The sequence below is a fragment of the Bos grunniens genome, chromosome 21 (genome assembly GCF_055505025.1).
Source record: "Bos grunniens cultivar Pamir isolate PY7600 chromosome 21, Bosgru_T2T1.0, whole genome shotgun sequence".
NCBI classification, from domain to species: Eukaryota; Metazoa; Chordata; class Mammalia; order Artiodactyla; family Bovidae; genus Bos; species Bos grunniens.
This window is the reverse complement of record NC_141185.1, coordinates 3,536,064-3,553,274: the sequence shown is the minus strand read 5'-3', so window position 1 is coordinate 3,553,274 and position 17,211 is coordinate 3,536,064. Positions and strand designations below refer to the sequence as shown.

General features: G+C 46.3%; 1 protein-coding gene and 1 pseudogene across 11 annotated transcripts in view; both read right to left on the bottom strand.

Annotated features, from left to right (window-relative positions):
* Nucleotides 1–9,732, bottom strand: part of MOK (MOK protein kinase) — a 42,988-nt gene extending 33,256 nt beyond the window's left edge. For all 11 annotated transcript variants that reach the window (XR_015149398.1, XR_015149399.1, XR_015149401.1 and 8 more), the window contains exon 1: nucleotides 9,550–9,732. Coding sequence is in view for 2 of the 11 variants with exons in the window: in XM_086362876.1 (XP_086219002.1) it covers nucleotides 9,550–9,556 (7 nt within the window). In the remaining 9 variants the exon portion in view is untranslated. The remainder of the gene's footprint in view (nucleotides 1–9,549) is intronic.
* A 1,937-nt stretch (nucleotides 9,733–11,669) lies between these two features.
* Nucleotides 11,670–12,271, bottom strand: LOC147348924 (large ribosomal subunit protein uL6-like; annotated as a pseudogene).
* Nucleotides 12,272–17,211: the final 4,940 nt, after the last annotated feature.

Genomic DNA, 17,211 nt, shown 5'->3' with positions numbered 1-17,211 from the left:
TGAAGCTCCAATACTTTGGCCACCTGATGCAGAGAGCTGACTCACTGGAAAAGACCCTGATGCTGGGAAAGGCTGAAGGCAGGAGGAGAAGGGGACAACAGAGGATGAGATGGTTGGATAGTATCACTGACTCAATGTACATAAATTTGAGCAAACTCAGGGAGATGGTAAAGGGCAGGGAAGCCTGAGGTGCTGCAGTTCATGGGGTTGCAAAGAGTCAGACACAACTCAGTGACTGAACAACAATTCACATGTAAGGAAATCTGTACACTAAAAGCCACAGTCCCAAGCAAACATGATGGAAGCCTGTACTTTGTGTTAGAAGAGGCTGGGCCATCACACCAGGAAGGGCCTCCCCAAGCATCACCTGCAGGAAATCTACCCGAGGGTGCTGATAAACTCTCAGCGAGCATTTTCCAAACTGAGTTCTGCAAAACACTAGCACCCCTAAGACAGTAACAGGTACTCCCCAAAAGGGGGTTCCACGAGCAAACAAAGGGAACGCGGGTTAGGTTAAAGAGAAACAGGTCTGACTTGCCCCAAATCAGCCGTGTGTCCCAGGAGCACGCAGGGGGCTGCGCTGCGTGTGAACACACAAGGTCTCTCAGGAACTCCTGGGGCTGCTCTGGACCCCCAAACTGCAGATGTTTAAGCCCTACAATCCCTCTTCACCAAGTCTTCCCTGAGTAAAAAGTAACTGACCAAGCTCCCAGCATGGCAGGAGTTTGAAGCTGTTCTGCCAGTTCTACAGTTCTTCCCACTCGCCCTCCGAGAGCGGTTGGCTAGAATAAGGCAGGGCTCAGCCCTGGTGGGGTCTTCAGGATACAAGCATCAGAGCCCTTCTGACTAAAACCGGAAGCTGTAACCCACTTGACAACCACAGCTTCAACTAAAGCCCAGAGCCTCCCTCAAACAGGTAACCTGCCCAGTAAGTCCTGGAACCAGACCGGTAAGATTCTTGGGTGAATCCTCCCGAGAAGCTTCTTCAAAACAAACTGACCAAATTACAGCCCCGTGTGTGGCTTACCACTAGTTTATCCAGCTTGGAGCATCATAAAACAACTTTGACAAATTTCTTAGGGAGCCTCCAAACTTGAAACTTGGTGGGGAAATTCAACCAGATGGATGCTTCTACTGAGTAATACATCCTCTGGTCCTCAGGAAGACCCACCTGACCTGCCTAACCCCACTCCTACTCATCAAGAAACCGCCAGGGAATAACCGCTGCTCATTAAAACACCACCAAACCTTTCCCTTCTCTTGGATGGACTAGACTGGAATGCCCAGAAATTTCCCTGAAGAGAGACACAGTCTATTACTGCACAGAAAAAGCTCACGTGGCGGACCTAAAGCCACGCTCCGTAGAGACATCTGCCTGCAAGGCTGGCCCCGGCTGCCATCTGGGAACCCAGATTTGGGAAGGGCTCCCACCAGTCTCTGTGCGGTAAGAGTCACTCACGATGCCTGCCCCGCTCAAGCAAGCAGTGTGGTTTGCACTGAATCTGCACAGGGTGCCTGTGTTCTCAGCTCCCGGTAGAAACCCGGGGCAGCGGGGCTCTCATGAGCTATCCTTACAGAAAACAGGTCACACGTGCCATCACAGTTTGCTGTGGGAAGAACGAAGTGCATCCTGGGTGACTCCACGAGGAGAGGACTCGGGAGCTTGTGTCTCGTTTCCTCTAGGCTTTGCCCCACGTCACTTTCTCCTTCGCTGCTCTGCATCCTTTCACTGAGGACATCACAGCTGTGAGCAAAAGTGTAACCTGAATCCTGTGAGTTCTCTGAGCAAGTCTAGGGGTGGTCTTGGGACCCACACCGCCCCCAACACCATTTCTGCTATGTGTGCATGCTACATCGATTCAGTTGTGTCCAGCTCTCTATGACCCTATGGGCTGTAGCCCGCCTGTCCGTGGGATTCTCCAGTCAAGAATACTGGAGTAGGTTGCCACTCCCCCCTCCAGGGGATCTTCCCAACCCAGGGATCGAACCCATGTCTCTTCCATCTCCCGCACTGGCAGCCGGGTTTTTTGTTTTTACCACGAGGGCCACCTGGAAGCCCAGTGCACACCGCACTTCAGCCTAAATGAATTAAACACCCCTGGCGGTGTGACTACATGACCGTGGACATCACTGCGGCCCACGGGCACCAGCTACACATCCAGTGCTGGGCGACGCGTGGAGGACACAGAGGTCAGGAAGACACAGTCCCGCAGCTCGGGGACAGAGTGTGTTCCCCAGCCCCCAGTTTTAGGTCCTTTACTTAAAAGAGAGGCACACTCCTGTTTAGATAATATTAAAGACCAAATAAATGGATGCTTAGTGTCCAAAACTGAATATGCGATGCTGTAGATTCTAATCTCCCAGGACCAACCTGGTAGGTAGGCCTCAGAGCAGACGCCTTTCCTCCTTCTGTGGGCACCCTGTCCTCTGCCACAGACCTGTTCGTGTCCACTCTGCACCTCTCTCCATAAGGCCGTAAGCCTCTTAAAGGCAAAGTCTACTAGCCTCCTTCATGCCCTGTACATCCTCCTCAACAAATGAATCAAAGAAGAAATGCCATGTCACATGCCCCCAATCCAGGATTCCTACAGTCCTCCAGACACACACTGCAGGAGGAACTTCGACAGCTGAATCACAGAATTATGACTACTGACTAACTGGCAACTAATCCTTTTTTATTCATCTGTGTTTAAATACTGGGTATTTCAGATCACAATGAGAGCGCTCTCCTGTCTCATAGGTCACTTCCTTTCCCAGGTCAGACCATCCATATAAACAACAGAGAGATCAGGAGGGTAGGGAGGATAAATGACTGGAAGGATGCTCCTTAAACTACCTTCATAGTCCTCCATCAAACTGTCTTTCAGAATGTTTTTTCATTAATATTAGTAGGAATCCATGGATATTTATTTTATATTCTGGGATAATCTAATGCTACTTTAGTGTCTTGCTTCAAACAGTTCCTGCTCTGGCCTTTAGGAGCTCTTTCCGTTGGCTCCCTGGTCCCTCTGACATGCCCCCCTGGCCTTTAGGAGCTCTTTCTGTTGGCTCCCCGGTCCCTCTGACATGCCCCCATCCACAAGGTTTGTCTGTCTAGGTTTACATTATCTGTTTTCTCAGGACTTTCTTACTTTCTGGCACTACAAAATCTTGTATATTTCTGTTTCAGTCCTAGGATTGCCACTTGGCCAAGGAGTCCTGGTTCCTTCTTTCAGAAAAAGATATTTATCAAACACCAAGATCTGAACGCTAAGCCTCAGGTACCACTTTTCACTTAATCCTCTCAACAACCCCATGCAACAGGTACCTCATTAGCCCATCTTACAAATGAGGAGTTGTGGCACCGAGAGTTTAGGTATTCTGCCCAGCGTCACACCAATAAGGCAGCAGGCTGCACACACAGGGAGTCTGACCCCAGAAGACTTTCCCAACCACACTGCCACTGCTGTCTCCCATGAGCAGAACGCTGTCCAGGAGATGCAGAGGCCACACAAATGTACTCGTAAGAGCGGTGACCATGGTAAGAGACCCTTTCCAAAGTAATGGCTCAGCTGACAATGCCCATGAGAAAGGCAGAGCCTGGGAACCCCACTGCCAATGATATGAACATGTGAAAGTGTTAGTCGTGTCTGACTCTTCGCAACCCCATGGACTGTAGTCCGCGAGGCTCCTCTGTCCATGGAACTCTCTGGGCACGAATACTGGAGTGGGTTGCCATTTCCCTCTTCAGGGGATCTTCCTGACCCAGGGACTGAACCCAGCTCTCCTGCTTAGCAGGCAGATTCTTTACCGTCCGAGCCACCAGGGAAGCCCATGATAGAGAGCCCGCTCCTCGGTGTAAGGGACAGCGCCACAGGCTGCAGCGGTGAGCGGCGTGGCCGTCACGAGTGGCGGCCACAGTCGCGCTCGCCCTTCCCTTACTGGACCCTCCGGGCCTTCTGCCCCAGGCGCCCACCAGGCGCTGCAGTCACAACACCCCCTGACACGTCCACACCGAGCCAGAGCCTAGGCCCTTCACGACAGTGCTGGCTGTGCTAACGTGCTCCGTTGTGTCTGTCTCTTTGCAACCCCCTGGCCTGTAGCCTGCCAGGCTGCTCTGTCCACGGGGTTCTCCTGGCATTTCCTCCCCCAGGGGATCTTCCTGACCCAGGGATCGAACCTGGGTCTCCTGCGTCTCCTGCACTGCAGGCGGACTGTTTACCGACCAAGCCACTGGGGAAGACCGTAGACAGTTGTTGAACAAATAAAATGACAACGACTAGCTCTTAAAACTCAAGTTAAAGCACATTCACTAGAATGGCTCCAATTTAAAAGACTGAAAATACCAAGTGTTGGCTAGGATGTGGAATAAATGGATCTCTCACACATGGATGATGGTAAATTAAAAATGGCATAGCCACTTTAGAAAGCAGGAAGTTTCTTATAAAAGTAAATACACACTTCCAGCCCAATCCAGCAATTCAACTCCGAGGAATCTAGAGAAATGAAAACATATGTCCACACAGAGACTTGTACATGAATGTTCACAGCAGCATTATTCACAATAGCCACAAAATGGAGCAATCCAAACGTTCACTAACTGAAAAATGAATAAACCGACGGTAGCATATTCACGGGCTAGAATACAGCGATGAAAAGGGCCAGACTAAGGAGAATCCCACGGGCTGAGGAGCCTGGTAGGCCACAGTCCATGGGGTCGCAAAGAGTCGGACACAACTGAGCAACTTCACTTTCACTAAGATGCCACTACGTGCATGGACCCAAAAAAAAACATTCTAAACAAAGAAGACAGATTCAGAAAACCACATATATTTATATTTACTGCATTTATATGAAATTCTAGAAAAGGCAATACTTTAGCAATAGAAAGCATATCAATGATCTTGGGAGCCAGAAGTGGAGGAGGGGAGTGACTGCAAAGGAGCGCAAGACAACTTTTGGGGGTGAAAGAAAAGTTCTGCATGTTTTTTTTGGCCACATGGCTTGCTGGACCTTCATTCCCTGGTCAGGGATTGAATCCACAAGCTGAAATATTATGTAGCCAGTAAAAATTATGAGGCACAAGCTGGAATCCAGACTGCCGGGAGAAATATCAATAACCTCAGATATGCAGATGACACCACCCTTATGGCAGGAAGCGAAGAGGAACTAAAAAGATTCTTGATGAAAGCGAAAAAGGAGAGTGAAAATGGTGGCTTAAAACTCAACATTCAAAAAACTAAGATCATGGCATCCTGTCCCATCACTTCATGGCAAATAAACGGGGAAACAATGGAAAGAGTAACAGACTTTATTTTCCTGGGCTACAAAATCACTGCAGATGGTGACTGCAGCCATGAAAGTAAAAGATGCTTGCTCCTTGAAGGAAAGCTGTAACCAACCCAGACAGCATATTAAAAAGCAGAGACATTACTTTGCCAACAAAGGTCCGTCTAGTTAAAGCTAAGGTTTTTCCAGTGGTCATGTATGGATGTGAGAGGTGGACCATAAAGAAAGCTGAATGCTGAAGAATTGATGCTTTTGAACTATGGTGCTGGAGAAGACTCTTGAGAGTCCCTTGGACTGCAAGGAGATCAAACCGGAAATCAGTCCTGAGTATTCATTGGAAGGGCAGATGGTGAAGCTGAAGCTCCAATACTTTGGCCACCTGATGTGAAGAACTGACCCACTGAAAAAGACCCTGATACTGGTAAAGACTAAAGGCGGGAAGGGAAGGGGCCGACAGAGGATGAGATGGTTGGATGGCATCACCAACTCAATGGACATGAGTTTGAGCTGGCTCTGAGAGTTGGTGATGGACAGGGAAGCCAGGCATGCTACAGTCCATGGGGTTGCAAAGAGTTGGACATGACTGAGCGACTGAACTGAACCGAACTGAATAAAAATGAAGACTCAGCCTTTCCACTAAAATCCGGAACAAGATAAGGATGCCCACTCTCACCACTTTTATTTAACATAGTATTGGAAGATTTAGCCACAGCAATCAGACAAGAAAAATAAAAGATAGCCAGACTGGAATGGAAGAGGTAAAATTATCATTATATGCAGATGACATGATACTATATATAGAAAACCCTAAAGACACCCAAACTACAAGAACTGATTAAGTTCAGCAAGGCAGGAAGATACAAGATTAACATACAGAAATTGGTTTCATTTTTTACACTAACAACGAAATATCAGAAAAGGAATATAAACAATAATCCCTTTTAAAACACGTCAAAAAATAATAAAAACAAATCCTACCAAGAAAGTGAAAGACTTATATGCTGAGGACTATAAACATTAACAGGACTTCTCTGGCGGCCAGTGGCTGGGAACTGCCGACCAGTGCAGCAGATACGGGTTTGATTCCTGGTCTGGAAAGATCCCACTTGCCTTGGAGTAACTAAGCCCACGAGCCTAGGTCCATGCTCACCATGCTCAGCAACGAGAGAAGATACTGCGATGAGACGCCCGTGAACTGCAACTAGAGAAAGACTGCGCATACACAGCAACGGAGCCCAGCACAGCCAAAACTAAACACACATTTTTATAAAAAGTTTAAACAACATAGCTATATGAAAAAGGCAGATAGAACGCGGAAGATAAATAAGTTCTTCATATTAAGAGTCTATTCATTTTTACCAAACCAAGGCCTGTTTAAGTGGAACTTGAGCCTTATTTAAAGCATGAAAATGGAGTTCAAATTCACCTTTTGTGCAATTCTAAAACTGCCACACCCAAATCCAACTATCTATTAAAACTGCTTCTGAAAATCTTAATCAAGGCAGGTGATAAGCATCAGAACTATGCTGTTGTTTTAGTCGCTCAGTGAGTCCGACTCTTGCAACCCTATGGACTATACTCCACCAGGGTTCTCACCCACAAGATTTTCCAAACAAGAATTCTGGACTGGGTTGCCATTTCCTTCTCCAGTCACGACTAAGGGGGAAGTTAATCACTAAGTGTAACTCTCAACTAGAGTTTAAAAGAGGATTCAGCTTCTAATTCCCACTCTCTTTGAGAGAGAAAGTTCTTCAAACCAAATCGCTAAAAACAAGGTCAAGATCCTTCAATAAAGAAGGCTGTACCAAATTAATTAGTTCATGCACTGTGGGAAAAATGGTGACCTGAATTACTAAACATCATGAAAATACAAAAAGATGAAAAATTGTTCATAAACTCATAAAAATGGCGATCATTTTGTAATGTGTAGAAACACTAACTATGCTGTGCAGCTGGAAGCAGCAGTGTTGTGGGTCAATTATACCTGAAAAACACATAACATTTTAAAATTTAAACTGCACCCTTTGGGTCTTCTCTGGTGGCTTAGGAGCTAAGACTCTGAGCTCCCAATGCAGGGGCTCTGGGTTCGATCCCTGCTCAGAGAACCAGATCCCATGTGCCACAACCAAGACTTCGCACTGAAGATCCCGCCTGCAGCAGCTAAGACCCAGTGAAGCCAAATAAATACGTAGTTTTTAAAAAACAAAAGTTTAAAAGATACAAATCATAAAATGCAAATGTTAACATATAGATCGTGTGTGTGTGTGTGTGTGTGTGTGTGTGTGTGTGTATGTACATATATGCTAACATTTGTGATTTTTGACTGGGATCCTGGAAAAAATAAAAACACCTATCATGGATATTATTGGGATAACTGGGGAAATGTGAGATATAGACTGCATACTACATAACAGTATTGTATCAGCATGCTATTTACTGCGATTATGTAGGAGAATGTTCTTGTTCTTAGCAGATACTTGCTGAATTATTAATGGTGAAATGTAATGATGTCTACAACTAACTCTCAAAAGGTTTAGTGAAAATAAATACATAATTGAGAGAGACAGAAAATGCCAGAGCACAGTGAGACAGCACACGAATGAGGCAAGTGGAGCGTCTAGGTGAAGGGTGTACGAATATTCAGTGTACTCTTCTTACAACTTTTCTGTAGATTCGAAAAATTTCAAAATGAATAGCTGGGAAGGAAAAAAAAGGAACACAGTAAAAAAAATACGTGTATATAAGTCCACTGCTGCTGCTGCCAAGTCGCTTCAGTCGTGTCCGACTCTGTGCGACCTGAGACGGCAGCCCACCAGGCTCCCCCCGTCTCCAGGCAAGAACACTGGAGTGGGTTGCCATTTCCTTCTCCAATGCATGAAAGTGAAAAGTGAAAGTGAAGTCACTCAGTCGTGTCCAACTCTTCGTGACCCCATGGACTGCAGCCTACCAGGCTCTTCCATCCATGGGATTTTCCAGGCAAGAGTACTGGAGTGGGGTGCCATTGCCTTCTCCGATATAAGTCCACACTATACATAAAAATATAAAGCCTTTTGTAGACCTTGTATTCTAACTACTGCTTTGGGTGCATTACTGAAAAAGATAATCACGTAAACAATATCTAACAAAAGAAAATAAGAACCTCTTGGACTTCACTGGTGGTACAGTGGGTAAGAATCCTCCCACTGACGTAGAGGACACGGGTTCGATCCCTGGTCAGGGAATATTTCACTCGCCTGGGAGCAACTAAAGCCCGTGAGCCGCAATTACTGAGCCGGAGTGCTCCAACCATCAAAGCGTGTGCACCGGAACCTGTGCTCGGGAAAAACAGAAGCCGCCACAATACGCCCAGGCAGCACAACAAAGAGTGGCCCCCACATGATGTAACTAGAGAAAGCCTGCGTGAAGCAACGAAGACCCAATGCAGGGAAAAATTAATTATATGAAGAAAAGAAGAATGTCTTGGAAAGGATGAATGAGATGAATTAATTGTTTTAAACATCTTTGTTACACAATTTATACTGTATACCGATTACCAATTGACAATCAGGATACAATGCAAATTTAACATCATAACTACACCCAACATAATTTAATCTTTTCACAGCAAAACAGGTTGGAATTTTTCTGGACCTCAGGTTCATAGCATAAACGACAAGTATACCTGTACAGTGCTGTAAAAATAAAAAAGCAGCCCATTCTAGTTGATTACACTTGGATTGTTCATAATCCACAAACTGAAGCACAGATAAATACGGTACCCCTCACATTTTCAAGGATGACTATCTCAGTTCATAACTTCCCAGCAACGCTCTTTCACTGAAAGCCTTTTCCAAAATTTCTGTAAAGAAGTTCTGACAAAAACAGTACTACCTGATTCCAAAATAATAATAAAGTAAAATACACAGCCCAGCTTTCCTCTCAATTGTCTACTAAACCAATGACAATAAAAGGTAGGAAGCCACATTGTACCCGCTCACTACATTACTGCCAAATGTTTTCAACCCACCATTTAAAAGAATGAAAAACTCCCCAAACTCTAATGTAACCTCGAACCAAAATAAACCTCAGCTGGACTCGGGTCGACGTTCTGAGACCCCTCACAGCCGGACCAGCACTGAAGCCCTCGGGCTGCCCCCTCCGGCTGCCCCGGGGAACGCGGGTCCCCGACAGGCCACCGAGGTCCCCACTGCCCACCTCCCACGCCCGCCGAGTGCCTCGCGAAGCCGGCCCCCACCCGCCGCCACTCGCCCTCTGGTCCCGCCCCTCGCGGCTCCACTCAACTCTTCATCCTGGGTGCGGAAGCCGGCGACAACCCCTTGCCGATACTGGACGGAGAAGAAAGGGATAGAAAGTATAGGCCCTGGCTCCACTCCTTAGAGGCAGGGTCCCGAACTAGGACCTCCGTGGTGGTCCGTAAACGGAGAGCGTTAGGATCCGGCCGCCATGTTGTATCCCTGTCACCCTAGCAACCGTCAGGTCCCTACCACCCGGAGGCCGGAGTCCGCGCGTGCGCAAAACGACCTATCGGCGCCCTCCGGTCCTACATGTACGCGTGCGCAGTAGGGCCCGCCTCCTCACTCTAGTTGCTAAGCAACCCTCCCTGCAGCTTTAAGCTGTTCCCGGCTTTTGAGTGTAGGCGACTTTCCCCGGGATCGCTCTCCCCAGCCGTCCTGAGAATTTAGTGATTTGGGACCTCATGCCTGGACGACAGCCTTGAGCTTTAACTGGGCTGGGACACACTAAATAATTGTCAATGGATATCTTTTCTTTGCAGTCGCATGTTACAATTGAATATCCACTGACTATAGATAACATAGTCCCATGATTCAAAATTCAAAAATAACAAAAACAGAACAGAGTGGAAATCCTCCCTCCCACTGTTCTGTCCCCAGTTCCTCTCCACATAAAGTAGGTAACTCGTTATAAGGGATCTTTATTCTTTTTTCCCTTTCTTACATCAGTGGTAGTCTCATATAGACTCCGCTTTGTATTTTGCATTTTTTCCTTGATACTTGGATACTTTCCCCTAGCAGTACCCAAAGAGTTTCATTCTTTTATTTAATGGCTCTTCTGGTTCCTGGTTGTCTGTGTGCGCTCACTCGTGCCCCACTCTTTGCGACCCCATGGACCGTAACCCACTAGGCTCCTCTGTCCATGGGATTCTCCAGGCAAGGATACTGAAATGGGTTGCCATTTCTTCCTCTCGAGGACCTTCCTGACCCAGGGATCTGACTCTCATCTCCTTGGACTCCTCGATTGACAAGCGAATTCTTTTACCGCTGAGCCACCTGGGAAGTCCCGCCTCATGGTTGCACCATCTCTGATTTAACTGGTTCCCTGCTGGACATCTCGGTTGTTTCTAATAAGCTGATCTTTCAAGCACTGCTGCAGTGACCAGCCCTGAACATACATCATGTTCCATACGTTCATGTATACACACAGGAGGAATTCTTAAAGTGGAGCTGCTGAGTCAAAAGGCTGTTGTTGTTGTTGTTCAGTCACTAGGTAGTGTCTGACTCCTTTCAACCCCATGGACTGCAGCATGCCAAGCTTCCCTGTCCTTCACTGTCTCCTGGAGTTTGCTCAAATTCATGTCCCTTGAGTCGGTGATGCTATCTAACCATCTCATCCTCTGCCTTCCTCTTTTCCTTTTGCCTTCAATCTTTCCCAGCATTAGGGGCTTTTCCAGTGAGTCGCCTCTTTGCATCAGGTGGCCAAAATATTGGAGCATCAGCATCAGTCCTTCCAATGAGTGTTCAGGATTGATTTCCTTTAGGATTGATTGGTATAATATCCTTGCAGTCCAAGGGACTCTCAAGGGTCTTCTCCAGTACCACAATTCGAAGGCATCAAAAGGTATCTACTTTGTTTTGTTTACTTCTCTTTAAAAATTTGAGTCAAAATCACATAACATAGAATCAATCATTTTAAAATATGACATTCAGTACATCCATGATACATGATGCTAAGTGAAATAAGCCAGACACAAAAGGCTACCTGTTGCAGGATTCCATTTACAGAGTAATTCCAGACTGGACAAATCCATAGAGGCAGAATGTAGATACAGGCTTCCAGGGACTGGGGGAATGAGAGTGGCTGCTAACAGGTAAGGGATTTCTTTTTATGGTGTTGACAGCATTCTGGAATTAGATAGTGGTGATGGTTGCACAACTTTGTAAGTCTAGTAAAAACCACTGAATTGTATGTATTAAATGGTTAGAATGGTCCATTATGTGAATTTTATCAAGTGAATTGAAAAAAAACCAGGGTGATTATTGCTGGTATTATTATTGTTTTTTTTTCCAAATCAAAAGAGCTTTTATTGCATCTTTAAAATATCACAAATGAGTCCGAAGAATCATCTGGCATCTTGTGGTTTCTGTAGCCGGACCACCCAGAGCTTATTCATCAGCCTGCTGAACTGTTCCTTTTTCAGAAACATAGATACCATCCAAAAATTGCCTGATATCCTTGTGGCTTGCTGAATCTGACACAAGTTCCGTGTGGTTTCCTTCAAGACTCAGCTCATCTTCCTGAGCTTGAGGGACTGAATAAGCCATGTCTAGGCTCATCTGACCCCTGTGGATGTATTTTCCATCCCCGAAATTTTCAGATTTCAGCAAGAGAAGCATTCTCCTGAATAGCAACATCGATGGGGAAGTGAGCACGCACAGACCTCATCTTGTAACAGAAGCCCAGCGTGACGCTTTTGATCATGTTCTGTACACGACTACAGATCGTGCAAACAGTAACCAGTTCCTTTTTATTTCTCCACCATTTGTCAACTTGGAGCCTCTTCTTTTTCTTTCCAAGGAGACTGAATGCTACATCGATGTGATTGAAGTCCCTCCACTGGGTGCCTCTCGGGCCCTTCACTGTGCATCCCTTCAGAGTATGCGCAGAGTCAGACATGACTTAGCCACTGAGCACTGCTGCTACTAGTTCAGAGTAATGTTGACATTTCTGGAACGCCGGCAGTCCAATTGCTGAGAATGGTCTACATTCTCGCAGTGGATGAGGTGTGGGTATTACTGTGGGTGGTCCTGTCCTTGTTGGCTCTGAACAGCCACATCTAATCTCTCCAGATCCCTGGAATTGATTTCTCTCTTCTTTCTCCTTGTGGTCTTTCCCCTTATGTGGGGACTTGTATTTAAGTCACATTGATCTCTCTTTCTCACACTGTCTTTTTCATATTCGTTTCTTCTACCAAGGTAGGTTCTAAGCTTCTTAGCCCACCCACCTGTCTCTTCTGCAGGCAGAAGGACTTTCTGGGTAGTCACTGAATACCTGTTAAAAGGTGAACAGATGAATGCATTTAACATCATCATTTGGATCTTCTATTCACCTTCACTGTGGACAATTAGTAGTGAAATCCTGAAGAAGCCCAGGGGGGGTCCTGATCCTGAGGAAGGATCACAGCAAGGCGTCCCCTGTAGGCAGACACAGCCCTGGTGCGCCTCCCCAGGTGAGCAGGGGCTATTGGACTTCAGCCCTCCAGCGCCATGAACATCAGCACCCTGGTCTGCAACCTGCACTTTGAACCTGGAGGCCTTGGGAGAAGGGAGTGGAAGGGCCTTCGGAGTGGAAGATCAAAGGAAACAAACAGGGACCTTAGTAGGAAGGCAGAAAGGGAACTGTGTGAGATTTTGCCTAGAGCGGAGGTTCTCAATCTTTAACTTGCACTGAACTCACCTGCCTTCAGGTGATTCTAGACTCTGCAGGGCCCCGACCGCAGACTTCCTGACTTTGTCATTCTGGGGTGGGACTTGAAAATTCACGTCTTGGGACTTCCCTGGTGGTCCAGTGGCTAAAACTCTGCGCTCCCAATGGAGGAGGCAGAGGTTCCATTCCTGGTCAGAGAACTGCATCCCACCAGACTCAACTTTAAGACCCAGTGCAGCCAAATAAATAAGTATGATAAATATTAAAAAGAAAGAAAATGTGCATCTCCAACAGAATCGCAAGTGATGCCACTGCTGCACTTACAACCATATTTTGAGACCCACTAGCCCATTCTTTATTTAATTCTAAGACGACTAGGAAATGCTACTTCAGATTAGCCTGGGAAGTCTTTCTGTAGAGTTTATAGACAGCGGGTTCAGCCTTCTCGGGTTTCAGGTGTGTGGCCTATGTCCTTGCTTCTTTAGACCACTCTTCCACTAAAGGACAAAAGAAGAATTGACAGATGAGGAATAACAGGCTGCGAGCTCCTCCAGGGAGGCCCACCCTGAGCCCCTTGCCCGCTCAGCACAGATAGCCACCAGGCGTATGTCACATGCTCGAAAGATGCTTGTGAATGAAACCAGCCTGCATCCCTGGAGCTCTGCTTTTAAAGCTCTGCATGAATACCACCTAATTATAGCCACTTGCGCCTTTTGACTCATTCCGAAACTGTTCCTCAGACAGTTCATCCTGTATCCCAACATTAGCTTTTCCCTAATTTCCAGTCTCAAGAGATTCAAGCTATGTTTAGCAGACAATCTATTTCTGCTGAGTTTCTTAATTAATGTTCAAAGCAGGAAATGGGCAGAAGCTAGAAAAATTAGGAAAGACAGAAATTTCATACATGTTAACCTCGATGAGGTGGATGAAACGCAAATCTACCTATGGATATTAGAAATCAGATTGATTTTAGAAAATAATGGAGTTCTCTGGTAACCTAGGGGTTGGGACTCAGCGCTTTTGCTGTTGGGGCCTGGGTTCAACCCCTGGTCGGGGAACTGAGATCCCACAAGCCATGTGGCATGGCCAAAATAATAATAATAGTAATATAAAAATAAATAATAAATGTAGCTCAGAGGAAACTTAGTAAGAGCAGGAATGTAAAATAAGAGCAAGAACATTAGCCATTCAAATGAACATGAAGAATGGCAGTTAACCAAAGCAGTTATGAATGAGGTTGTGGTCAAGTGTGAATGTAAAACAAGTCAACATCAGGCTAAAGAGGAGTCCAAGCACTTTTCCAGCAAAAAGACACATGGAACAATAGATTTTTAAGTGTGAAAGAACTTTTCCCAAGAAGAGAATAGAAAAATTCTTAAAGTAGTAGGAGAGTGAGCCAAGTGAGTGACCCCAATCAGTGAGCCAAGTGGGTGACACCAGCCGAGTTACAGGGACAGTGTTTCCTCATTTCTGAACAATGAGGATAAAAATACCCTCTGCGAAGAGCAATGCAAAGAGTGAAGAGTAGATGCGACATCTCTGTCTCTCTAGAGTATGCTGTTTGATTTTTTCCCAGTCTGAAACCAGACAAGACCCTGTAGGACTCCTGGGCACAAAAGCCTTTCTGTGTCCCCTTTTAGTGTCTTGTTTGTAGGAAATAGACGTCATTCAGCCCCCATGACCTCCCCTGAGTCCCAAGGAGCAGGTTCACACGGTTGCCACCTAGGGAAGGGAGGAGATGTGGAGACAAAGGCGGAGCAGGCAAGCCAAAGGGGAATGGAGGGACTGACAGGTGCAAATGGGCATATGTAGAATGAATAAACAAGGTCCTCCTGGATAGCACGGGAAACTGCGTTCAGTATCCTGTGATAAGCCATAAGGAATATAAGCCAAAGGAATATGAAACAGATTGTATATATGTATGTGTGTGTGTGTATAACTGAGTCACTTTGTTGTATAGCAGTAAGTGCATCCATACTAAGTTGCTTCAGTCACGTCTGACTCTTTGTGACCCTATGGACTATAGCCAGCCAGGCTCCTCTGTCCACCGGATTCTCCAAGCAAGAATACTGGAGTGGGTTGCCCTGCCCTCCTCCACGTAATCTTCCCGACCCAGGGATCGCACCCATGTCTCCTGCATTGGCAGGTGGATTCTTTACTGCTGAGCCACCAGGGAAGCCCATTCTTTTCTACTTCACCCAGAACTCTGTCTCCAAAATTTAATTTGGTATCAGTGTATGGAGGCTGGATTCTGCATCAGGTCTAAAATAGGCCTGGCAGAGAGCAAATGTTCAATAGAGGTTCTTGACTAATCAGGAAACACCATCAGCTGTCACCTGCTCTGTCTGTCCTCTGTGATGAGGGGCAAGCCGACTTTTGATGAGTGTTGAGCATCCAGGGCAAACCTTGGGCATCCGAGGTGACTCAGTGATAAAGTGCCAAGTGACAGACACAGGTTTGATCCCCAGGTCAGGAAGATTCTCCTGGAGAAGGAAATGGCAACCCACCCCAGTATTCTTGTCTGGGGAAATCCCATGAATGGAGGAACCTGGTGGGCTACAGTTCGAGTCACACAGTTGGACACGACTTAGCAACTCAACAACAATAACGACAAGGGTAAACCTTAATCCGTGATAGGGAGGAATTGAACAGGCAGACTGACAGGTTGTAGAAGTCATATGGCCTGTTCTTGGGGATCCAGAGAGGGGAAGGTCCTTACCAAAGTCCCCCACGCACTGGTGGACCCCTGGGCTCTGACCCGGGTCTTCAGCTTCCAGCTCCCTGTGCTTCTACAGCTGTTGTGTCTAAAAGAGACCTTTATAAAAGCTCTCCAATGAATGCACGTACTCTCAAGAAGTACATTTTACAAGCCCTTGAATCAACCTATTTGTTGTAGCAAATTAGAAGCAACATCTGAAAAACCCTTCTGTTTGTCTATTTTTCTTTTGTATTGTCTAACAGCTTTGACATAGTACATATTGTACAATGAAGCATTTCACTTCTCTTTTTCCTTCCCTTCTTTTTTTTCCAGAATCGGCTGGCAAGAATTCAGCTTCAATGTTGAAAGTGCTTTGCTCTCTCTTTGTCTCTGTGCACCAGGGCCCCTAGTCAAAATGAAAAATGTAAAAAGGGGACTTCCCTGGTGGTCCAGTAGTTAAGACTCTACTGCAGGATCATGGGTTCAATCCCTGGTTGGGGAACTAAGATCCCACAAACCTCGCTGCATGGCCAAAACAGAAAAAAAAAAAATGCCAGGACAAAAGGACATGTTTCCAGATTGAAAAGGCCATGAAATGCTCAGCACAGTGAATTTGACATTCATTTAACAAATAGTTAATTGAATGTGTGCTGTGCCTGGAACTGTTCTAGGAACGTGGGATCCATGAGTGTGAGGTCAGAGGGAGAGATAAGTGATGCTTCTGCAAGCCGGGGAGCATCCAGGAATGCCCGCAAACAGCCAGGAGTGTGGGAGCGGGCCTGGAACAGGTTCTTCCTCAGAACCTTCAGAGGGAACCAACCTTGAAGATACTGTGACCTTGGACTTGTGGCCTCCAAACTGTGAGCGAATAATTGTGTTGTGTTCATCACCCAGTTTGTGGGGTTTTATTATGGCACCTCTAGGAAACGAATGGACTTCCCTGGTGGCTCAGATGGCAAAGAATCTGCCTGCAGTGCAGGAGACCCCAGTTCAATCCCTGAGTCGGAGAAGGGAATGGCAACCCAGTCCAGTATTCTTGCCTGGAGAATCCCATGGACAGAGGAACCTGGCGGGCTACAGTCCAGGGGGTCACAAAGAGTCAGACACGACTGAGCAACTAATACACACACTGAGAGGAGACGAATACAGGGGTGCCTTTATTTTCATACCAAAGGCTGCAATTTATAAACAGAATGACAAGTTTTATAAGTTGATTTTAAAGCAAACAACTAAAATCTGAGATAGTTGCGTGCAACAAAGCACCCCTTGGATATTTAAAAACCCATGTAACTATACGGGTGTAATTCTGATCATGTATGTGTTTTCCTGGACTTCCCGGGTGGCTCAGATGGTAAAGCATCTGTCTACAATGTGAGAGACCTGGGTTCACTCAAAGATTGAAAATTAGGACTTGTTTGTCCTGGAAGCCCTGTAAAGTGGGGTGAGAAATGGCCGGAGAAGTTCAGAAGGGTTTGGAAAAGAGCGCTGTGCAAAAGCCCCAGCCTTCCGCCAGCGCCAGACTTCGAGGAGCCCAGGCACCCAAGTGCGCAGCTCCCTACGTCGGTCTAGGGTGCCCCCTGCCG